Source organism: Pseudochaenichthys georgianus, chromosome 21 (assembly GCF_902827115.2).
Source record: "Pseudochaenichthys georgianus chromosome 21, fPseGeo1.2, whole genome shotgun sequence".
In the NCBI taxonomy this organism is placed as follows: Eukaryota; Metazoa; Chordata; class Actinopteri; order Perciformes; family Channichthyidae; genus Pseudochaenichthys; species Pseudochaenichthys georgianus.
The window spans coordinates 23,161,660-23,186,247 of NC_047523.1; the positions used below are offsets into that span (position 1 = coordinate 23,161,660).

Genomic DNA, 24,588 nt, shown 5'->3' on the forward strand with positions numbered 1-24,588 from the left:
ATTATCATATCATTGCATATATGTGGTATTTTAGAGTTGACTCGATATTGATTAAGGCAATAGACTATGATATTCAGTACAGGAAGCTTAGCAACACCTGGACGGTGTACGGCTGCTTGCACCTCGCGTAAAACGGCGGATACCGGAAGTACGGTGTCGCGCTCGGCCCAATACCCGTATGTGTGTGTGTGAAAGAATAGGTAACGTGGAATGTTGATGTTAGCATCTGGTTAGCTAGCGATGCTAACGGATATAAAGAGCTGTTTCTACACCAAGGTGGAGGAGAGTCCTCTCCTGTCAGACTGAGAGGATCGTATAACCTCAGCTCAGTGAGGTAAGGACTCTCTCAGTGTTTAGATAGTTCACTTTAGTGTAGGTTATCTCAGTGGGTCTCAAACGGTTTGGTCACCATTTATGTAAACAAGTATTTGCGAGGAATACCTTTATATGATCATTATAGTTATTAAAGAATAAGAGAATAAATACAAAACGGGTATGAAATACTATAGGACAGTAACACAAGAATACAGTTTAAAAGGGGAGTGATTAGTAAAATATCCATAAAGAAAAAGTAAATCTGTGTACAGTTCTGTTTCATATGGATGCTGAGAGATGTAGACTATCCATAGATATCCTAATGTTGCTCTCAAAGTGCACCAGATTAATGCATTTAACTTCAATATTTTTAAAATAATCTTCCCCAGGGAGCATGCCCCCAGACCCTCCTAGAGGAGGTTAGGTCCACACCCACCTAAAACATGTTCACATGGATAGGATACTAAATACATTTGCACCCTTGTTCATATGGTGGCCTATGTCCTTATATGTTTCTGTTTTGGTGGTCGTGCCACAACCGTGCATGCATGCACAAGTAATAGGTGCGCTATAAAATAGCACTACACCCTGCAATGCGTGTGAAAGACAATAGACTTTACAGCATGTTTTTTGAAGTTGCGTTGGTGTTTGTGTGTTGGTTGTTGACGGCAGTTTGTGCCCCCCCCCCCCTTTGTAAATGATTGCCCCCCCATTCGATTTGTTCTAGAGCCGACCCTGGAGTGGAGTGCGATAGTTTCACAGGCAATTTCAATACATCATAATCAAAAGCAATACAAACGGAATTCCTCCTATTCTTTTAAAAGATTGGGATACTGGATGACAATACAAATATGTAATGGCGCCATCTACCGGCCATTGATTGCAACGTCACTTGCAGTTTTGCCTACATGTGACATGAAGTCGTCACACATACGTGTTACTGTCTCACACAAACGGCTGCCAAGTCATTTTACACATTTTATTTAACCAACGTCTAGACACTCTTTTAACAGAATAGTCATCAATAAGACAATAATTAATTAAAGATAGGAATTGCTGCCTTTTGAACAACCTGTCAGTCTCCTTAGATGGTAACAGTGCTTTGTATTCATTGCATTGTACTTCCTGTGTGTATGGAACCATTGTGTAGTCAACTGGCATGTCAGTGCGCGTGCGGTCCGTTATTTTCCGGGTTGTGTCCATGGTTGTGTCACTGTCACATCGCCAGCTGATATTTGTAGTGAGGAAGGGAGGTAACATCTCTCTCTCTCTCTCTCTCTATCTCTCTCTCTATCTCTCTCTCTCTCTCTCTCTCTCTCTCTCTCTCTCTCTCTCTCTCTCTCTCTCTCTCTCTCTCTCTCTCTCTCTCTCTCTCTCTCTCTCTCTATCTCTCTCTCTCTCTCTCTCTCAGTCTCTCAGTGTCTGTCTGTGAGAGAGGCTGCTAACTAGCGCAGAATCATCATCATCATGGCGGATCAAGGCGAGTCTCCGGCTCCGGTCCTCCAGCCACAGCCCGCGCTGACAACCAGCTGGCCAATTACCAGAGAGTCGTACGAGCTGCAGGAAGTCATAGGTTAGTACCGGGAGATGTGATGTAGGCCTACGCTGTGTTTTATCACGGAGAGACACGAGTTATCAGCTGGGAATGACGATGAGGGGCCTACCGGCTTTTTTTTTATAAGCAGTAGCCTCCTGCAATGCTTTGCAATGCGGATGTTAACAGGCACTTTTAAAAACTACCGGTCTGCATCAGCTGCATGTAAATGCGACTTGGATTATAGTGACCTTCTCACGTGTCCAGTTTATTAGCCATTACTAAATCACAGATGCTGTAGCTGTCACTATGTGTTATTCCTATACTATGTGCTATCTGTGATGGCACGTAAACAGAATGTAATACACATCATCTCAAATTGGCAGGGTAGGGTAGGGTAATATGATGATAGTTGTTAAATTAGCTGAAATTCAAATTGTTAACATTAACGCCAGTAAAACGTTCAGTTAGCCTAAATAGAGTCAACTCCTGCGGTCATGTAACTTACTATGATCTTTCGTCATTAATAACTGTTGTTTTAGTCTTTCAAAATGTTAGTAAAAAAGGAAAAAATGCCAATTGTATTTTTCAAGACCCAGAGATCGATGTCTTTAAATGTGCCTTTTATATCTGACAAACAGTGTAAAACTCAATGATACATACAATTGTATAAACGGAGGAAAGTAGCTTCCTTACATTAGAGTTTTTTAATCAATGAATTCACTACAATTTATAACTAGTTATAGGTCAAAGGCAGTTCACTTTGTACACTTACATAATCACTTGTTAAGCCTTGTTTACATTCATAAACCTATATACAAATATACTTCAACAGTTTTATGTATTGTGTTATAATGTGTTTTCTGTCACTATACTTAGAAGACTCTTGATATGCCTGTTGTAGATTTATGAACATGTTATATGTGCTGTAGAATTTTCATTTGAATTAAATGTTTTTCAAAGTTTGAAAAAGTGATATGCCAGCACAAGTCACATAACGCTCAATTCCAGTGATGTCATGATCATTTACTTTAAGAAATATTATTAACTAACTACAAACAACAATATAAATCTCCTATTGCAAAAGGAAGTTGCCTGAATATTTTTGGCAGTGAGCTGACAAGTCATATCACTGCTGATAAGAAGTAGCACCCCAGCTGTGGTCTGCACAGATGAGTTAGGGAGACCCCCCTCTGTTCTCATAATCAGCTGGTAAGCACCCAGATCTTCTGTGTGTGCTCGTTCTCCTTATCTGTCACTACAGTTGAAAAGCAATACGCTGTGTCCCCGCTTCTTGGTGTGAACGTCACTGCCCCAGCATGACCTGATTTTGAATGAACACAGTAAACAACTCGTCACATTGAAATAAAAAGTGTATATAAGTCAGCGTATGTTATTGTTCGCCAGCACATAATGACCGATGAATTTAAGAGTTGTGTTCCAGCTGTCTTTGCAGCGAGTCCATCTGTGCTCCTGTCCACTTTGTCATTGCTATGTTGTGTCTGTGATTTCAGGCAGCGGGGCCACAGCTGTGGTGCAGGCGGCCCTCTGCACCCCCAGACAGGAGCGCGTCGCCATAAAGAGAATAAACCTGGAAAAATGCCAGACTAGCATGGATGAGCTATTAGTGAGTACATGAAATACAGGCTTATTTTTTTAAATGTCTTTGTATCACTGTCTAATATCTTACTTTGACTTATTTTCCTCTTATTATTGTTGTGTGTAAAGCCCTATTTATACAGGACTAGTATTGCAAGAGGTAATACCCATGTCTGTATTGTACGCCACATTCACACGGGACAAAAAAGTCGGAATTCTCCTCCAATTTTCTGACACCGACACCACATACAGTATATGATGTTGACTGCATAATATTAACTTGAATTTAAATATTATAATGTATAAAATGTATTTCTAATATATTAGTTTATACAGTACATTTATATAGGCGTATTTATGCTAATATAAATACATCTTGTTCTGTTGGCTGTGCTAATGGATCTTCATGCCATTCTTGGAGCTGAGCCTCCTGACTGAGCCAACAAAATGCATTCATATTTTTGTATGTATAATTGCCCACGCAGCCCTCATAATGGTGGACCTGGGAAAAGGCAGAATATAAGCCCAGAGTAAACAAAAAAATAATTGCGAAACAAAACACAAAGAGATGCCGATTCAGGTGGCCCCGATGTTTGGCCATCTTTTTGCTGTAATCTCTACTTTATAAGTAATGGGGACTGATCATTAGCAAGGGATTAAGATCACAGATGATTTCAGCGAATGGTAATCCTAGTTCCGTGTGAATAGGGCATCTGTCTGAGTAACAATTTCTATACTTATCTTTCCAGTTGAACGTCCCCTGACACATTATAACTCCTGTTGTTTTTCACTCATAATAGAAAGAAATCCAAGCTATGAGCCAGTGTTACCATCCCAATGTTGTCACCTACTACACCTCCTTTGTGGTGAAGGATGAACTTTGGTTAGTCATGAAGCTTCTGAGTGGAGGTAAACTGTAACCAGATCCTATCAATGTCTTTATAATGAAAGCGCAGTGAATGTGACGATGCTACATGTCTATGCTTTGATCTGCTTTGAACAGCTGCCTTTGTTAAATCTAATTTATTCTGTAGATTTATTGTGTAGTCATTCCGAGTATACTAATTGTCTTTTGACTATTTTAATTTTCATATATCTATAATCTCTCTCTATATATATATATAGCCTCTAAAAGTTACAACTGGCAATAAATAAGACATTAGAAGTAACATGTTTGTTTTTTCTTCACAAGTGATGCGTAGAAGAAATTAAACAACAATCTAATCAGCATTTCAACAACTGTTTTCCATTATGTATCCTCAAAAACATCAGATTTAAATCCTCATAAAGTATTCTTCCAGCTCAGTGTTATATTCTGGCTTCATTACAGTTATCAGGAGGCAGTATCAGACTCTTGGCTGCTTGCTTTTGTAAACAGCTTACAGCTCTCACTTGTGAAGGAGTTACAGCAGTGATGTTACTCACTCTAATGTACTGTATAAAGCTTTTCTCTTTAAAGGACAACAAGCAATTAGCAGAGACGAATGTACTTTGCGCCTGGATATTCAGCATGTAATGACTCAGGGTAACACTGCAGCTGATTTGTGTTTTTCATTTATATGTGGAAAATTAACATAATGTTTTTATTTTTCTATGGTGTGTTTTAAGGCTCTATGCTGGATATAATTAAGCACACAAACAAAGAAGAGGACAGAAATCGAGCGCTAGATGAGCCTATTATTGCTACTATATTAAAAGAAGTCCTTGAGGGCCTGGACTACCTGCACAGAAATGGACAGATTCATCGGTAAGACTTTTAACATTTAACTTGAATCTGAATCTATTGTTGCGGATAGTAGTTCATCATAATAATTAAGGAAACCTAGCAGTAACAATCCATGTGTGCATTTTGTATAAAACATATAAAATGCTGTCATTCTCTGGATGAGAGAGTTAAACAAATGGCTAATGGTTAATTACATTTGTTGCCAAACAGTGCGGTTATTGTGTTCTCTAAACTTAGAGCATTTCAAGGTCACGAGGCTTGGTCCTCTGTCGGCCCCTTGGGCAGAGTTCCAGATGGTGGTGGGCTGTGGGACACGTTACACGAACGGAAGAATCAATGCTGCTCTGCGTGACTTTGTTGTTTGAATGTGTTTGCGTTTTGTTGACCTCAGGGATGTGAAAGCTGGGAACATACTACTGGGAGAAGATGGATCTGTTCAGATTGCAGGTTTGTCGAACATGATTCTACTCTACTGTCGCACTCACACTTTCCTATCATAAGACCAAAAGCAGGAATGCCTAGATGGTAGAACTGAATTCACAGATTGTAGGAACTCACATAGAAGTTGATGCAAATATAAACGTGTTGTTGTTAATTCATAAATAAAGCACCACTAACATGAGACTTATAATGTTTCTTGAAAATGTGTTGACAGGATATTTAACAGGTTTTCCGATAATACGTTTTTAAGAGACATTAAGATATATACAATATACGTTATTCAGCAAATAATTGAAAAACTCTGTAAAGAAGTTGAGCAAAATATTTTCTGGTCTCCTTATTAAGGTGTCCACTTATATTGTATTGGTTAAAAACATTACAAAATGATATCTAATATGTCCTGATATTTTCTTTAAACCGCACAGTATTTACATGTCACAACATTTTTTATTTAAAAAATGCTATATATATTGTACCCTTTCAGGTATATCATGTCTATTGTTTTAATTTTCAATGCATTGGTTATTCATCTGTATTTTCAGATTTTGGTGTAAGCGCATTCCTAGCCACGGGGGGGGATATGACTCGAAACAAAGTACGAAAGACCTTTGTTGGCACGCCATGCTGGATGGCGCCTGAGGTGATGGAACAGGTGAGTCTATCTTTATCTATACTTTAAAAGGCATGGTGTGAAGTTTTTTATTATTTCTTTTTAAATGTTTTTATCTGAGAGCTTCTGCTGCAATTAGCACTAATCCCTTTATTGGTATAACGGTATTAGCATTGTATTGTTTATTTTCTGCTATTTCAACCACTAAAATAACAACATTAACATAATGCTCTTGAGATTAAGTGTATTTATTACTATTTTGTATCCACAGGTTCGAGGATATGATTTCAAAGCAGATATCTGGAGTTTTGGAATAACAGCCATAGAGTTAGCGACAGGCTCTGCACCCTATCACCGCTACCCTCCCATGAAGGTGAGAGTTCTGGATGTTTTTATTGGCTATTATCGAATCCTTGTAATGTCTTCATTACAACTATTTTTGTAGCTTTTCGCAAGCAATGTCAAATCAAAGAACTAACTAAATTCTCCTCTAAAACCTACTTTTTTCTATAAAGGTTCATCATTAGCAAAAAAAGTGCTGCTTTAGCTATTACTGAGAAAGCAAACAACATTATAACTTTGGTCTTGGGTCAACCATTTTATCTAAAGGAATGGGTTGCTTTCACTTTCACAGCATTTCTTCTACTAACAGTTTCCTGCTTTGAGTTTCTTTTCCTCAACTACAGCATTTGTGCTGCTGCTGAAATGTCAGAGTGATTTAGATTTTGTTTTCTTGTCTCGTCAGGTTTTAATGCTCACCCTACAGAATGATCCACCCACTCTAGAGACGGGTGTAGAAGACAAGGAAGCGCTAAAAAGATACGGCAAATCGTTTAGAAAACTAATAACCATGTGCCTTCAGAAGGATCCAGCCAAAAGGTCAGCACCACATTCCATATATACACCAAATATTTCAGAGAAATTAGATGATGCAATGTGTGATCAACTAAAAACACCTGATTCAAATTCAGCGTGGGCTGTGTTGTGATATATTGTCAACAACGTGCTTCTCTTTATCCCAAGGCCGACAGCAGCAGAGCTTTTGAAGTGTAAATTCTTCCAAAAGGCCAAGGTATTCGTTTAATCTCAAATATTTTACTTGCCGTCTTTGTTTGCTTTTCTTATTACTGTTATGCTTGTGGCCTCTTGCCAACACCAACAATGACTCGACCCTGTATGTTCAGGTTTTTTCAATGTTTATGATCACAAAGCATCCTTTGGTACGTCAGTCAATATACAAAAAAAGTTGACAAGACACTATTTATTATAATATATCATCACAGAAATTATGACAATGTATAGAAATACAACTTTGAAATCTTTCCCTGTTTTAATTCTATATCCGTGTCGAAGTTAATATTTGAACATTATGATTGTTTTCAAGTGTGTCCTGAAATGCAGGTTCATATGTCACTGGTCTTACTTTTAATTTAATTTAAACGTAACCGTCAGGATTTAATAAATGTTTTGCAAATAAACAAATAAGGTTGACTTGTGATGGCTGCTATCTAAAAGCAGAAGACTCAAGGTTTTTGTATCTCATGATTCGATTCGATAATCATGTCCTGATTCAATATATTGATTCTGGATTCAGTACACAGGGGTGCTAATTTCAGTATTCAGTACTACGATAATAAAGGCATTGTTGTCAATAATGGCATGAAAGCAGAGTAAAGTGCGTATAAGATTATGGTTTTTCATATTGGAAAGAGTCTTACCAACTGATTGCAATAACATGAACCCAAAAGCATTCACTAAATTCCCTATGTGTATTAATGATATTTATTTATGTCTTGCAGAACAAAGAATATCTGATTGAAAAGCTTTTGTGTCGTGCACCAAAGATTGCCCAGCGAGCGAAGAAGGTATGTTGACCCAAACGCTCCCTGTGTCAGTTATTGACTAAACACGAACACATGTTCGTGTGACGTGCTGGGATTGACAGTAGTCCTCCAGAAGGTATCATTTACAGTCAACACAAACTACGCACTCTGACTCTCTTCAGCCCCTCAAACGCAGTTTATACCTAAACTGTTTTGTAGATTATGTAAAAATATGGGCCACTCTGCAGCTGAGTTAAACTGGCATAGATGTATTGACATCTTGCGTCACTGGCTCGCAGTGGCTCCGTATGTGGCACACTAACATCAACAGGATTAAATGAATTGTTAACATCAGGAAACACAAGGGAGCACTTAATTTAGGTCGCTCGCTCAGTTGCACACTGGTCACGGTTTACTGGGAGGAAGTGCAGTTTTCAGGCACAGCTGATATTGGCTTCACATAATATTTCGCCTGACTAGCTATGACAGAAATGGGATCAGAGGGCTCTTGCTGGAAGGCAGAGTGTCCGAGTGGAGGGCTGGAAATTCACCGACTGCTCCAGAGTCAATGTAGGGCATCGTGGGTAGCAGGGCTGTAGCTGTGTGTGACGTTACTGTTACGCACAGACAGGACCGGGTGTCAATAAAGGTTGAGGCAACTGTTGAGTGTTGTTGAGTTGTGTTGATGGGTAAAGTGGTAACTACAGGAATCTCTTGCAGTCATAACAGTGAATTGGAAAGCACTTATTGCTAAATAGGTATAACCATTTTCTATATTTAGGTTAATACAATTAATTTAAGACACCAATGTTCCAATTTAGACTGTATTGAAATCTCTGAAGCATATGAGAATTGATCTGAACGATGGCACTTTGTGAATATACTTCTACAAACTGCATTCGATATGCTGTGTAGCCATTGTATCACAAGATGGAAATTACTCCACGCTTACTGCATTAAATACACTTTTTTTAGAACTGTAATAGAGAGCAAGCACTGTACTGTAAATACATCCAGGTAATGTCTGTTTCACTCGATATCTTTGGTGGATGAAATGTATGAGCCACCGAGCAGTGTCCTTGTTATTTTGTGCTGATTTGACCTACAGAACCGTCTTCATTATGCATTCATACCCAACGCTTGCAAACATATTTTGTTTCTAGGTTGCTGTGACTAAGACTACTGCAGTCTCACAGTAAGATGTTAAACCACCTTGACCTTGTCAAAGTGCAATAGTTTACCTCTGCCCTTCTAACCCTCTGTTCTTTGGTGTTCTTGTTATGTTCCTGTAGTTTCTGTCCTGTGTGGTAAACACATGCAATTCTACTCCCTGGGAACAAGTACTATGTGGGTTTAAGGAGAGACGAGACTTGAAGCAGGGCGCTGTCATAAAACCTCACTGTTTAGGTCTACTGTGTCCTTGAACATACTCTAGTAAATGAAGAGGAGATGGCAGATCCTTCAGTCATCTGTCACCAACCAAGTCATTTTAAATGAATGCATGTAATTAAAGGAGGGAAAACTCAGGATTAATCTCCTTATAAAAGAAGGACATGATGAATACGGGAAATTGTCTCTTATTGACTCGTATTAGAAATATAAACTATGAAATGTATCAAGTTCCGTCATATCATTCATTTAGTATGAACTGAAGGTACATGTGGGTCGAGTCACCAGCAGAGGGCATCCTGACACCCACAATAGAGCTTCCAAATGAGCAATTTGAGTCTTCATAGTTTAAAGATTGGACATTAGTGGCCTACAACCAATGTGTGCTGGAATCACTGCCATGATGAAAAGTTGGAACATATAAAAGGATCGATATTGAGTTCAAATGTATGGTCCAGCGCACAGATCATGATGAAATAATGATTAAGTTCTGCATGGATGCTTTCTTTCTGAAGCCAGATTTCAAACATGGCATTTTACCTGCAGGTGCATCAGTTGCACACACTGGCACCACTTTTTACTAACACTTTGACATTCTGTACAATGTTTCGACTCAAATTGAAATACATTTTCAAACATTTCCCGAGGCATGTTTCTATGAGCTTCATGTTCGGTGTGTAAGCTGTTTTTGTGTGTGAATGTAAATCGGGTGGTCTTGTATGTCTGCTGGGTGCATTGATCTGTGTCTGTTTTGCTCAAGGACCCTGAGCACAGCTGGGGGAGCCTCGGTTCTATGTCAGGTTTGGAAAAAAAACCTGACACCACCACAGCGGTAGTGCTTTTTTTCACTTTGACCTTGTTTGACGCTGGGGCATTCATATAACCCCTGGTGCTAGTGGCTTAGTGTTTCATGTGCTCTCTCTTCTGTAACGCTGTGGTGCCTCACACTGCTAAAAAAGACCTGTGTTGCTTTCCTTACACACTGAACGCACTGCGGAGCCGCAATAACTCACAGGGTCTAGTAGTGACTCTGCTTTATGATGCTGGTAACATTTGCAGTTATATTAATACTGCTGTTTAACCAAGTCACATTGAATATCTCTCTTTCGTTTTCTCTTCATATGATTTATAGAGTTTTCCCTTGTACTGTGCTGTTCTCAATGTGCCGTACCCCAGCTGTGCCTAACAACCTGATAGATTTACTAAAAGCAACTGAATGGTTTCTATTGGAGAGTACTATATAACTATGAGAAGACATTCACACAAGTCATCTTTGTAAGTTTGTATGTATACCCTACAAACTGATAAACCACCTATCTGTAAAAATGTGAGTTAAATGAGGATGTGAATGAGAAGTTTTAAGTATCTATTCTTTTGACATCGATACATATATTGCAATTCACTTTTGATTTGATTACATTTTGGGGCTATAAATTCAATTTTACACGATATCATATGCCGTTTTGACTTTTATATCAACTCACAAAAAGCAACTAGAATATCATTTGACAATTGAATTGCTTAAATGTCTTTCAAAAAAACAAACATCCTCTCATTGTGTATGTATGTGCATTTTTACAAGTTAATAATGTCCAAAATAAAGGCCTCTCGTGAATATATGTATTGACATTTTCACTTTGCATCGTTGACATGCGATTGCTAATCATTGAACTAATATATCAATTCAGATCAAATTGCCGTCATTAACAGTGTGCTGGCTGTGTGTCTCAGGTCAGGAGAGTCCCCGGCTCCAGCGGACACCTGCACAAGACGGAGGACGGAGACTGGGAGTGGAGCGACGACGAGCTGGACGAGAGCAGCGAGGAGGGCAAGGCCGCGGTGAACCAGGACAGGGTAGGTGGCTCTCAGCGGAGTGTATTCCTATATATTAACTCAGTCTCTATATTAATCTGCAAATGCATTTGAGTAGGATTACGTTTTTTAGCATATGATTCATCTTAAAGGTCACCTATTATGCAAACACTACTTTTTCATGTCTTTTATACATAAACCTGTGTCCCCTCTGTGTAAAGAGATTCTGAAAGTTTCAGGGAAAAAAATGCGCTCACTTTTGAAACCCTGAAAATGAGCTGATCAGAATTTGTCCACTTTATGATGTCATAACGATTAGCCAATAACCAATCAAGATACCCCCCCTCCTTATCACCTGAATCTCCTCCTAGAGCACCATTATGTTCTTTTTAACCAAATATCTCTCAGAGGGGCGTGGGGAGGGGCTCCTTATTTTCATCTAAAGTAACAGACAGAGAATCAGCACTTTTGAAACAGGGCTGAAACAGAGGGGATTATGGGATTTGCTGCAATGATCTGTTTGGTGTTTGGAGCCAAACACTTCAGAGACATGTTTTGTATATATCTGATACCTATTATATATTGATTAAAAACAGTATAATAGGAGACCTTTAAAGATTATTGTTTATATTGAGCTTTATTTATGTATTCTGAATTTCTGTTATTGAGCTGTTGGTAATTGTCGTTGCATGTCATGTCGAAACCTTTAGTTAATCCGTTATGTAACCCCCCCCCCCCCCCCCCCTGCACATTCCTCCACTCCCTGATCACTCAGTTTTTTTGGAAGGCTTATCTCTGACAGAGCCTGTGCTGAGGTCGCTGTAATGAGCTGCAAGGATTTGAGGCAGAAAGAAGAAGCCAGCCATGATCAAAGAGCCCTTTGACAAAGATAGCCAGATTTAATGTATGATGCAACAAATAATATGTATTGATTCAAGACATAAGAATAATATTTTTTTAAGTTTCCTTTCAAACGATTTCGGACATGTTTCTTTATGTTTGGACAGGCAGATAGATGGACAAATGAACCAACAGATATACAGCATATGCAAATCAAAAAATGCAATAAGGGTGGACATCACACGGTGTTTTCAGAAGCGAATGAGATGAATGAATCATTATTGCTGTGAAGCTGTGAATATGAAAATGTAAATGTGTGTTTTTTTCCCCCCAGTCACGAAGGGTCAAAGATGAGGCCAAAGATGTAAGTTAGCTCCTCCTCTCGAACTCCAATGTTAACTTGCAAATACAAATATAAATTCCTCTTGGGGAAGAGACAAGCAGACAAATAATCTTTATCCTCTCTGCCGCTGCATAACTTGATAACTTGGCAGAGGGGCATTTTGGGAAATGCAATTAACTTGCCTTCTCGGGCTCAAGCTTGTGTAAGAAAATGAACTCAATTATGAATGTTTATTTCACTGCACAGTTCTTTACGCAGTTTAATCAAAACAGCCAAGCACCTGTTTTGGAGTGTCGGCCAGAGCCAGCAGATTGCTCCTCATTGATGCTTTTGGATTGACTTTCCTGTGTTTCCTTTATATGATGAACTCTGATTTGATATTTACAAAGGATGTAATAGCATTATGCCTCTCATTTTGTTCCTCCCAGAATGAGGAGAATGCCAACAATGTCCCCATTGAAGGGTTGTCAATTCAGCATCCCCAGGTGAGGGATTCAGCCGCAGCTCTAATTTGTCACGATTCAATGACCTTAGTTCCACAGCGATCTTTTTGTTTTGTACTTCCATTTATGTGGATACTATGTGTGTGTGTGTGTGTGTGTGTGTGTGTGTGTGTGTGTGTGTGTGTGTGTGTGTGTGTGTGTGTGTGTGTGTGTGTGTGTGTGTGTGTGTGTGTGTGTGTGTGTGTGTGTGTGTGTGTGTGTGTGTGTGTGTGTGTGTGTGTGTGTGTGTGTGTGTGTGTGTGTGTGTGTGTGTGTGTGTGTGTGTGTGTGTGAGAATGTCTCCTGGAAGGATGCTCTTAGCAGTAATAACTCAGAGTAAATGGCCGTCTCCCTGACAGTGTGAGCTCAGTATCTGGCTGTATCTCATTTTAGGATTTACTGCCATTGCAGCCCATTTTCTAAGGCTATTGTCATTTTGGAAATGAGCCAAAGTAGTTTGAGGTGTAGTCTTGTGGAATTACATGTGACGGCTTCTCGGCAGTCATTTCTTACTCTTGTCCATTCTTTCCAATGGACCCATTTGTAATATGGTATGGATAACAGTAATGGTTCCTTGCACAATACACCTTTTATGTTTTGCCCCTTTTCTTTTCCTATACAACCTTCCCTGCAAAAATAGGAAGATTCAGAAAAGATACCGCGAGTGTTACTTTTTTTCTGACAATGACCAGAACCCTTCCGCTTTCTGCTTTGCAATCTGTGTGCAACTTCTTATACCTTTCATGATTTTTTTATTTTATTTGTTTGAAGTGTCACCATCAGCTGTTTTCTCACGCAGGTTGAACCGTATGTGAATTCCTCCTACTGTCAAGGTGCTCTGAACATGGTGCTACGGCTAAGGTGAGACAGATATTCTTTTTCACATAATGTTCTCAATCATCGGCTCATTGCAAGGTAATCTAAAGAAAATAAAGATTTGCATAATTCATGGCAACACGGTCTTAAAAGCAGATACAAAAAACCCCACAATATTTATATACTGTAGAAAACTACTTATTATGATCCTGGGTACATCATGGAAAAGAAAGTTTGGGGCTCTCTGCTGGAACTGCTACCCCCGCGACCCGACCACGGATAAGCGGGAGAAGATGGATGGATGGATGGATGGTACATCATCAATTTATTTTGTCCTTAAGATTTAAACCTCTTTGCCTGCTACGGCCAGGATCTGGCATTGCCACGAATCCCTTCGTCTCCCTTTGTCTCACCGGTGGTGTCGTAGGGAGGGGGGGTTTCACTCCATTGCTTCTCTGGCTGTGCTCCACAATCTGCTCTGCTCCTTTCATGCCACCCTTTGGTTCTTGCTATAGCATCACAGACATTGCTGTTCATGAACATATTTGAACTGCAAAGTGGAGGCTTACGATTTTGCCCCAGACAACTTTCATTTTAACTTATGTATCAAGGGAAAAGCAAGGCAGGCTTTAGCAATTATTTTAATAACTGTTATATGATCTGAATATGTAGAATTGATCTGCCCTTGCTGTTTTTCTCAACATGCAAACACAGAAAGAGGAAAGGGTTTTAGAGAAATGCAACAAACTGAAAATGGTTCCTTTTTGGACGGTAGCCTTGCAGCTCCCTGATGAGTTGGTTGCAGAACACACTCTTGCTTGAACAGACATTTGAAGGACAGTCCGCAGGCGTCCAGCATGGCACACAGAGACATGTTTTTCCTCTGCTTTATAACAAAACAGTGGACGGGATGCAACAGGGAACAAATCACTGTTTGGGGGCTCATTATTCTGACCTGGTTATTAAAATGTTTTGTGATGGTTTAGGATGTTTTGGTTCCTCGGTTTCAATATTTATCTATGGTTTAATTATGTTTGATCAATCTGTGGATGTTGTGGCTCGAACACGAGAAGCAGATTACATTAGTGGTTAACATTTACTACAAATACAACACAAACGATCATCCCAGCTCTCGTTGAATAGACATGCTCTTATCCTGGTATCCTGATCAACATCATCTCTCTGGTTTGCATAGCAGACATATATTCAGACATGTGATGGATGCCTTCTTAAAGGTAAAGCCATGAATCCCAATGACATTTTTTCTTAGAAATATGAGGCTTTCAAATGTTAATACATGCCGTGGTGGATAACCAAAGCCTTTCACTTAACCCTCTTCTTTGACATGCCTTTCACTACACTTGACAGAACTTACATTATATTTGATCTAGCAGCAATTTGCAAAAAAAACCGATTTGAAAGGGTGAATAACATCTCTCCCCTTCTGGTGTGCAATGTGTACTTTAAATGCTGAATATGTCGTCTTAAGAGCAATCAATTGGAAAGGGAATTTTGGGACACAGAAAGAACGGTTCTGCTTCAGACTGAGAAGATGTTTCTTAAAGAGTAAATGTACCTTTTTTATTGATACAAATAATTTGGCTGGTATGTTTGAAAGGGAATCAGCACAGAAGATATCATAGGATTAGTGACTGCATCACATTTTTGGATTATCTTTGGCTGTGTTCCCATGATTTGGGGGCAGAACAATATATGATATTTATGGCCACAAATAGTGCGAGGCAATATAAGAAGCAGTGTATTTAAGTAGGGTGATTGAATGAAACATTTATCTAGAATATCAATGTTTCTAGGTCTCAATGTTAACTCGTAAAGAGATGCTTTCATAAAACCTCAGTCTGGTTAGCAGTTGTTAAATATTATACGACTAGCATAACACCCTTATGTGAAAATGTGTAAAAGTCAGAAGTGAAATGGTGAGTTCATGAAAGTATCTGCATGCGAGAGAACAAGATACACAACTAATTTGTGTCTTCTCCGTACTAATAAGGGAGTTGAGCTGATTAGCAGTTTATGGTAATATGATCCCCTCTACAGCGAGACAGGGGACAGCAGCATGATTGGATTTTTGTCAACATTTAGCTTGGATCTCATTCAATCTGTTACTTACAAAGGCGCAGTTGTTTCCCGAGAAGAGTATTGTCAGCAGTTTGACGGGGAAGTTCAGACTTGCATAATATGCTCGCTGTTGGTGCAATGTCATTGGGCTCAATAGCCCAAATAGCACGGTGCACATTAATTTCACTGAGCAGTTCGGTCGAGAGGTGACATTTACGTGTTTTTTTTATACAAAGGGTAACAAAAGATTGTCAGGTTATCTTCTTGATAAATATTAGACAAACAGTAGATGTCTGAAACTTCCTCACCATGTATTTGCGTTTTTAGTTTGCTGCCATCTTCAGTTCAATCAGGAGAGACGTGATGTATGACATACATGTTTATTACAGGGACACATATTTTGAAGGAATAGTGATTGACGGATTACAACAAGTGAAGGGAATGATGTTTGGCGATTAGGCCCCGGTTTGCAGGATGATCATTCAGGAGGGGAAAACCGCTCCGATGAACCCCCCGGGGTCTAGACACTGGTGGTGGTGACAAGTAGTTCAGTCCGGTCTGAAGGGAGAAGGTTTTAGCTTGGCCCTGTATTAGGAGACAGGAGGCGAAGGGGTGGAGGAGGGTTGCGCGTTGACACCTGAAATGACGGAGAGGGAAGAGCAGATTTAAAGGGGTTAGCGGGTGCGATGATTGGCTAGCCGGGGAGTAACGCCCCTGATCACTTAATGAGAGAGGAGAGAGTATTGAAGTGACGTATAACACCAGAGGATATTGGTCTTCCTGATTGAACTTGCACTGAGCTACATTTGTTTGGAGCCACATAAGTCCTGTCCACCTCAGGCCTCTCACTAGGTGTCGCTAGTACAATAACAAGACCATGATCCCTCATTGGTTATCCCCCGAAGGGAAATGCTAGCAATTATTTAGAATTAATTAATTTCATGCGTCCTCTGACAGCCAGCTTCATCCCCAGGACCTAAGGCCGGCTCAAGAAGGGAAACCCCTGCCTCCATGCAGCTTGAGCAGAAATAGAAAGGCCACAATTTAAAAAAAACGGTAAAGATAAAGAAACAACGCTGAACATATCATACCATGGCTGGCCTGCTGATATCAGTTGCCTACATATATTAATGTTTATTTTAAATAATTTATAATAACCAAAAATAATGTATTTATATTTCTTTAGTCTCCATTAAGTTTGCCAGTGAAATATTTACAGACCTATCTTTTGTGGTGAGAGAGCAAAACAATAATACTGTACCTTTTTTATTTTATTTTCCTTTAAAATAATGTTTGCTACTGACAATGATACTGCCACTGACTCTTCAGAGTGGTATTAAAGAAGGATGCAGATTGTGGGCATGATTTATTTGGGCAGGATTATGTCCCTCACATCATACATGTTGCCTTGACAGCCTTGGCAATAAGCACCCTCTGCTTCCTCTGCTGGGAAAAGAGACGTTTTTTACGTCCATCTGCTCTGCTCTGTTTACCCTGTTTTTCTTCTTGCAATGTAACTACAGCAACTAACATGTAAAAGGTCAAGCTGACTCTCAGCTAAGCTGATGGAAAATCTTCCCTTCCACTGTGTTGTATAGACTTACTACCAACACAAACTAATTGCAGATACATGTATGTCTTTGCTTATCCCGTGTTAAATTATGGCTCTAATCTCATTTTAAATGAGGGTTCTGTGATTTATTTAACTAGACCAAATTAATATTTTCCTGTTCCTACTTCTTTTGGGCACTGCACATCCTGCTTTTATCACCGACGGGCTACTCCCCTGTCACACACACACATTTTAAAGACAGATTTCTAATGCAGGTGATGCGGATGAATGAAAGTTGATGCTACGTACTGAAGGGCATATTTCACTAATACAAACAAACTCGCTGGATTGATATCTGCCGGTTTTTCTTATATTTTACTGCAGTCTCATGTTGAGGATATTTACTGTACCTACTTTACAGCTTTATGTCAAATCTAAAATCCCATTTAATCATATCTTGTAAGAGCACATGATCTAATCAGGTACATTCACACAGATAAGCAGATGCCAACATTTTCTGCAGTTAAAGCCTCGAAAACTTTTATCATAATAAATGCAGCAGGTGTGAGGTATGCAGTAGAGCAGTTGAACTGAAGTATGGGGAAACCCACTTAGTCATGTCCTCTGCACATGCAGCACATTTTCCCAACAGGTGCGCTGCATTCATGGTAAACCAAATAATTTCTTTACATTTAATAAAATATCCATTATTTTTGTCGCAATTCATTTACCTAATGTAGGAAAAAGGTCATTTACATTTATATTAAACTATGGATCAAAATGACTGAGTAATGTGGAAAGAGTTGCTGGGAGTGATGAGAATTATCACTAGACTCCTCCACTTTGCAAAGCATGTAAGTGCTCATTGATTTGGTTAGCGACCTTCCAGTTTACTCTTTTAGTTGTTATTAATGCATTTTTTTAGCAAAAACATTACAAAAACCCCACTGTACATTACTTACCAGCACCAGACAACACACAGGCAAAGTTGGATAACCATTTGTCAGGTGAACGCAAACCCAGGGTTGCCAACTTTGGGTACCTGGCTGGAGTGAGATTTTGATATCATGGGTTTAATTACACATATGCGCACTAAATGACTGCTATCGTGTCAGCAGCTGGACCTTAGCATATATATAGGATATATATACAAATACACAAAATTGGACACAGACTATAAAGGGCACAAAGTTTCATTCACTAATGAAAGTCAAACACATGTTTGTTTCCACTGTTTTATTGTGTGCCTGTCGCGATAAGCAATTCATTGACTTATCGTACGATAAATAAAAATGAAATCGATAAATTTCCATTGACATGAAGATGTGACTAGCAGTTCGAAAGGATGTACTTCAATTATTATTATATATTATCATTATGTCAGTGGTCTAAAATGGTCATACAACGGTGCCGACAATATTATCGTTTATCGCAATAATTTCCTGGAAAATGTATCCAACAAAATTAATTATCGTGAGGCTCAAGTCAGTATTTGTATGAAACGCCACGCGTGAGGTTTAGATTATTTCCCTGTCTCAATCCAAATTGAACTGTATGAAATATAAAGGCACATTTGTCTTGTAGTAAATAAAAAGGGCGACCTGGAGCCAAGCCTGCAATTTCCCCAGAGATTTTTTTAAATACTAACATAAAATACACATTCTGGTACTCTCTTGAGAAGACAAATAAATAAATCTATTACTACACGACATATTTAAAAAAATTAATGCCATTTTAGTTTTCTGTTACTTTGTTCTGAAAGCTGAACCTGCTGCTCCTCACAGAGAGAAGAGGGAAGAGGCTGTGAATTACTTTACATGGTGGATAAGGGTGGAAAGCCCCCATTGTTCTGTGTGTCAACATGAAAGACAGCCCACACACCTATCAATCATCAAACCGTGGGGTCTTATTTCATTACGTGTTGATTTCTATCAACACGTAAAGTTGTATCGACGTATAGAGATGTACTACAGCAAAAGTATTCTTCGTCGGGACTTCCTGCAACAACACCACGCCGTTATCTTGATTCCAGAAGACATTATCAAAGATGTTCTATTGAGAAGACGATCACTACGTGACAAAAGTTTTCAAAACCGTTTCTAGTCTTCGGTATTCTTGTTTTTGGCGTGAGAATAGTTTGGACAGCGTGAGAGCGTGAGATTGAGAGTGAAAGCGTGTGTCACATGCCAGATGCGTGAGAGTTGGCAACCCTGCACAAACCATCTCCACATTGATGCTAATGTTGCTAGATGATTATCTATACCATAGTATGTCAATTCTTTGTTTATATCTTGTTTCCACTGCCCCAAATTGGTCAAAATATTATCTGGGTTTTGCTAGTTCCCAACAATTCGATGTCTATACACAGCACTTTTTAAATGTGCTGTTTAACAGACTTAAACCCGACATTTCAGATGCCTCTTGTATGAACACTCCTTCTTGTCTCTTGTTTCAGAAACTCTAGGAAGGAGCTGAATGACATCCGGTTTGAGTTCACTCCTGGACGAGGTAAGAGCTTTTTCTATATGGATTTGCTTGTCGTACTCCCCTTGTGATAACATCTTCAGGCACCGAAAATTGTTCCGAGGGTAATAGGTAATGGCAGTGTCTGTGCCCATGACAGTATCTAATTCAATATCTAACACAATTACCTGCTGAGTGGAACGCTGCAGGCCCAATATTTGTCGTGTGCTTCCCCCCAGACACCGCTGATGGCGTTTCCCAGGAACTGTACTCAGCCGGCCTGGTCAACGGACAAGATGTTCTTATTGGTAATTCTACACCTCTTTATTCTGGTTAATTGTGTTGTCTGGATACACATCTAACCCCATTTACCATAAAACAGCACTTATAATTGCTATATCTGAGATGCACATTAATTACATTCAACAAGTCCACAGAGGCACTTAAAATGTCTTATATTTCTAGTGTTGATAATTGACACTTAATGTTTATTAATCTACATTTGTATAAAATGTACCAGAATGTACTTGTTTCATTGTGTTGTTGTATGCTCTGCATTACAGTTGCTTCAAACCTTCAGAAGATTGTCGATGACCCAACTACCATCAAAGTGTTGACCTTTAAGCTGGTGAGTTTCCAGATGACTGATGGTGGGTGATGACACCCTCCCAACTTTGCCCTGGCTGACGACATCAAGCCATAAACAGCTTGTTGTTGAAAGCATCAGTGAGTGTAAGGGAAACTTCTGTGTAGCAATGCAGTGGGAGTCACCGACTCAGGAAAGAGACACGGGAAGAGCAGGAGCTTTGATGTCAAACACTGATGGTTTATTTGGAGCTTCGGCCGGAGAATTCACATCACAAGTCCAAAAGCCAGAGGTTCTGACTTCACGGTAGAGTTGCCACGTCAAATTTGAAGAACTCTACCCCAGACCCATGTATTTAGCTAGTCCGAGAGCATCATCCACATGCTGCATAACAAGATAGAATCATAACACCTCTATCAGCTGACGCCAACAGGCAGGAACATAGAACCATAACACCTCTATCAGCTGACGCCAACAGGCAGGAACATAGAACCATAACACCTCTATCAGCTGACGCCAACAGGCAGGAACACGGAGACAGAACACTGAGAGCACAGCAGCCAAGGTTACGAGGGGCGTGTGCTCAGTCAGGACAGTTTGAACTGATAAACTGGGTCAAAGTTATGGACCTTGGAAAATATTTCCCCAACAGTGAGGAGTGTGAGGGATGGAGCATGTCAAAAGGTCACATACAAAGTAAATAGCTTCAGCATTGACCAACATCTGACGCTGAAGGTCTTTCAGTTAATTTACGCAAATAACTACTTTTAAAGATGTTTAGTTGGTGAACGAGATTGGAGTTATGAAAATGTAAATGATTACCCTCCATAATTCTATATTGATTCACAAATTGATATTTTTTCTATGTTGATCAAGTAAAGTTGACAGAAAAAAAGCAGGGCTAAACCTTTCATACTAGAGCACACAGGCGGTGTACCCCTGTAAAGAAAAAGAGTGTTTCTGTATTTTGGATCAAATGACTTAACAATTAGCTTTGCATGATGAAAGTGAACTATTTTGTGGGACAAAAACTCCCAACCAACTCTTAGGAAGAAAGTAAACTTCATCTACGATCCATTTTATTAAAGAAATCTGCACCTGTACAGCTTAAACAACGATAGCTTTAACTAGTACTAACATTGCAGCAGAGGTGCAGTTCACTAATCAAGATATAATGTTAATAACAACACAACACCATTTTAGTAAGTCACCTTTTGTAAGAGAAACAATATGAAAAATCAATAATGTCAGTCCTGTAGGATTTGACAAAATTATGTAAATTCTGCTTAGTTGACCTTTCTGTAATCGTCGGTAAGCAACATCTGTTCTTTGGGTCGCACTGTGACCTTTCCGACATGTTTGCCTTATCAGCAGCTCGTGATTTCTGCAGGTGGACGAGTCTCTGGAGAGTCAGAGTGAGGCGGTGTTGAGCACACAGGGCATGCCGATATGTGGGCATGCCTCCATTTCCATAAATCAACTCAGCTCCACTGCAGACATTGTAAAAAGACTCACAGTGGCTCAACGAAGAGTTACGAGTGTAGTTTAACAAAACCCAGGCAGTGAGAATAATTACCATCACAGGAGGAGCAATACATAATACTTATGCAGGCAATTTATGGTGTGGGTGGCAAAAGAGCAACTTAATGACTTAACGGAACAAGAGGTTACTATAGAGACCCTGAGCTCACCATGATACATTTTCATAACAGTCCCTTTGTGTTGATCACACTGCCGACCTCCTGAGTGAGGGAGCGTCTGTCTCCATCAGGTAGAAGCCGTCAGGTTACCTATTCACACTGGCTTTCTCTCAGACAGATCTAAATGCACACTGCCTTTAATATTGCTTCAGTCAATTCTGAACAGCCTGAAATTGGTGTGAGATGGCAGGTGCTAGAAGGTTGAACTGCCAGTCAAATCAATATTGTGTTTTTTTGACACACAACATTGTCAAAAGTATGTAGACACCCAAGTGTGTGCACGCCTGAACATTTTCTTTGAAACACAATAATATAAAACATCATTTATAATATTGTCTACTCTTTCACTTACACTTCCTCTAAATTTGGAGTCGCTCAATCCATTAAAAGCAGACACTGACCAAAGGTACACATATTGTTAATATATATATATAAAGATACATAAAGTTTGATGATATGAGATACACAAATACACAGATCAAGCCACTGCTTCTTGATGTCTTATTTTAACTTGAATTTGACTGCATAACTGATGTTCTGAACTTTTACCACACCTGACATTTCCTCTCTACTGACCTTATCAAAATAGGCCAGATGTGACTCAGTTTCTTTCTGACAGTAATTATACATTCTAAATATATCATAACCTAGAGTACATATACTACCATACATAAAATGTAATGTAATTAATACAAATAATGTTGATGTGAATGTCTCCACTAATAGTTTATCAATAATGCTGGCAATACTCTATATGTATTTGTCCTCATTGTCGACAATCTCATGAAATATCTAAACCAGATGTGGGGGTCAAGGGAATTGTTGTCTTTGTTATTCAAGTCATTTAGAAACCCAAATTGTCTTTTAGATTGTTTTTAATTAAAACCCAGCAGGTTGAAAAAGCCTCATTTTGTGAAATAATAAGCCTGCAGTTGAAATCCCCTGATTAATCCTGGGAGTTACACCGCCGTGGTTTGGCAGAGCAGGATTAGTTCTGTTGTTGGAGATGAGTGTCAGCATGCAGGCGGCCCGCCCCCGTTGACCCTCTCCATTTCTCCCCCCTGACGCAGGTTTCCTGCAGCGAAGACACGGAGATCCCCGACGAGGTGAAGCTGATCGGCTTTGCACAGCTCAGTGTTAGCTGATGCTCTGTTCATGCCTGAAGCAGGTGAGACAGTGGGGAGACAGTTCAGGGCACACCGACTGAGGAACACACCATCTTCTCCAACACCCACCCTGAAAACACCTCCCCCTCCTCCCTCACTCATTTTCTCTTCCCCTGAGCCAAGCCCCACCTACACCTCCTAAGCGCCGACTTTCCCGCTCACTGTCCCGCTCACTGTCCCGCTCACTGTCCCCTGACCTTTAACCTTAAAACATTCCACCGCCTAGCGCACACAGCGAGATCAGGACACAGACCAGGAACCTAAAGAAGTACTCAGGTGGTGACATAAGGTGGTTAAGATGTAGCTTTTAATGTTTTTTATTTATTTGTTTCTCTTTTTTTTGTTTTACATCACATTGCCTAAGTGTAAGGCAAGGCTCTCATTATTTATTGAAATGGGAAGGTATTTTTATGTTGTTTTATTGCCACAGTGAAAACAATTAGACTTAGCATCTCACAAAAACACACTCGTTTGTGATGTTTCCATGAGGTCTTTGTCAGAATGTAAGATTTAGTTAAATTGTGGGTAAAGCACATTTCCGTAATAACATAATGAATGTCTTAAAAGAGAATGATTTCTGTGTGAAGACATGTTTTTACACTGAGAAGAAGGGACCCATTTGCTTGACAGTGCAGTAAGAAAAAAAGAAGAGACCTGGATGCTACTGTGTATAATTTGCTGCTCTCGACAGTGCTAATGCTTCAAAAATGTTAGAGGTGCCTTGTTCATTTTTCTGTGCCTAAGAAAGTAGACAATGATTGAGACCACACAAAGAGCAGAACCTGCTGATTAACATTTCAGTTCAAGTCAAGTATCTTAACTTAATGAGACAAGCTACAATGCACTTTTGGGCTGATGCTTAGCCCCTGGAGACAAATGAACATGTGTGTTTTTGTCATCAGACAAACAGAACCTCTAGTAATGTGCTCTGGTAGGCGTGTATTCAGATGCCAGGTTAATCGACAAAACCACGACAGTTTAATTTCCCTGCTATGTCCTGCTGCACTACAAAACCCTCTGTTCCCAAAAAATATAGTGAAGTACTGTAAACCAAAAGGCAACTATTGAAAGGGTGACGAGCCATTTGTTTGTCCAAACAAGTTGAATAGCTCTAAATTATTTTTAAGTATTGAGGTGGTAAATATTAACTTCTACTAAATTCTTTATGAGGAAGTTATTTATTGTGTTTTATATGTACAGTATGTGAACCATTTCAGCATATTACCCCTGTTTCCTCTCTGTAATCAGCTGATGTCAAATTTCTGATTAGGAGCAACAATAAAGAATTGCTATTATTTAACAAAACAGCGTG

General features: G+C 39.5%; 1 protein-coding gene across 2 annotated transcripts; it reads left to right on the forward strand.

Annotated features, from left to right (window-relative positions):
• Window positions 1–1,548: 1,548 nt before the first annotated feature.
• Window positions 1,549–24,581, forward strand: stk39 (serine threonine kinase 39). Of its 2 annotated transcripts, XM_034110474.2 has the most exons (19): window positions 1,549–1,888; window positions 3,364–3,476; window positions 4,249–4,357; window positions 5,057–5,195; window positions 5,566–5,621; window positions 6,158–6,267; window positions 6,497–6,598; window positions 6,971–7,104; window positions 7,249–7,297; window positions 8,025–8,090; window positions 10,198–10,269; window positions 11,169–11,291; window positions 12,424–12,453; window positions 12,861–12,917; window positions 13,714–13,775; window positions 19,817–19,869; window positions 20,064–20,132; window positions 20,388–20,452; window positions 23,181–24,581. In XM_034110474.2, exons 1-19 carry the CDS (start codon window positions 1,783–1,785, stop codon window positions 23,253–23,255), a joined length of 1,590 nt encoding a protein of 529 aa, XP_033966365.1. In that variant the 5' UTR covers window positions 1,549–1,782; the 3' UTR covers window positions 23,256–24,581. The 2 variants fall into 2 exon arrangements, with proteins under 2 accessions (XP_033966365.1, XP_033966366.1); XM_034110475.2 differs by lacking the exon at window positions 10,198–10,269 and having other exon boundaries at window positions 1,551–1,888.
• Window positions 24,582–24,588: the final 7 nt, after the last annotated feature.

Excerpts from the sequence above, each read along its gene's own strand:
- stk39 (XM_034110474.2), top strand. The coding sequence starts at position 1,783 with ATGGCGGATCAAGGCGAGTCTCCGGCTCCGGTCCTCCAGCCACAGCCC. Across the intron at positions 6,599-6,970 it reads ACCGCTACCCTCCCATGAAG|GTTTTAATGCTCACCCTACA; the intron begins GTGAGAGTTCTG and ends TTGTCTCGTCAG. Across the intron at positions 20,453-23,180 it reads AAGTGTTGACCTTTAAGCTG|GTTTCCTGCAGCGAAGACAC; the intron begins GTGAGTTTCCAG and ends CCCCTGACGCAG.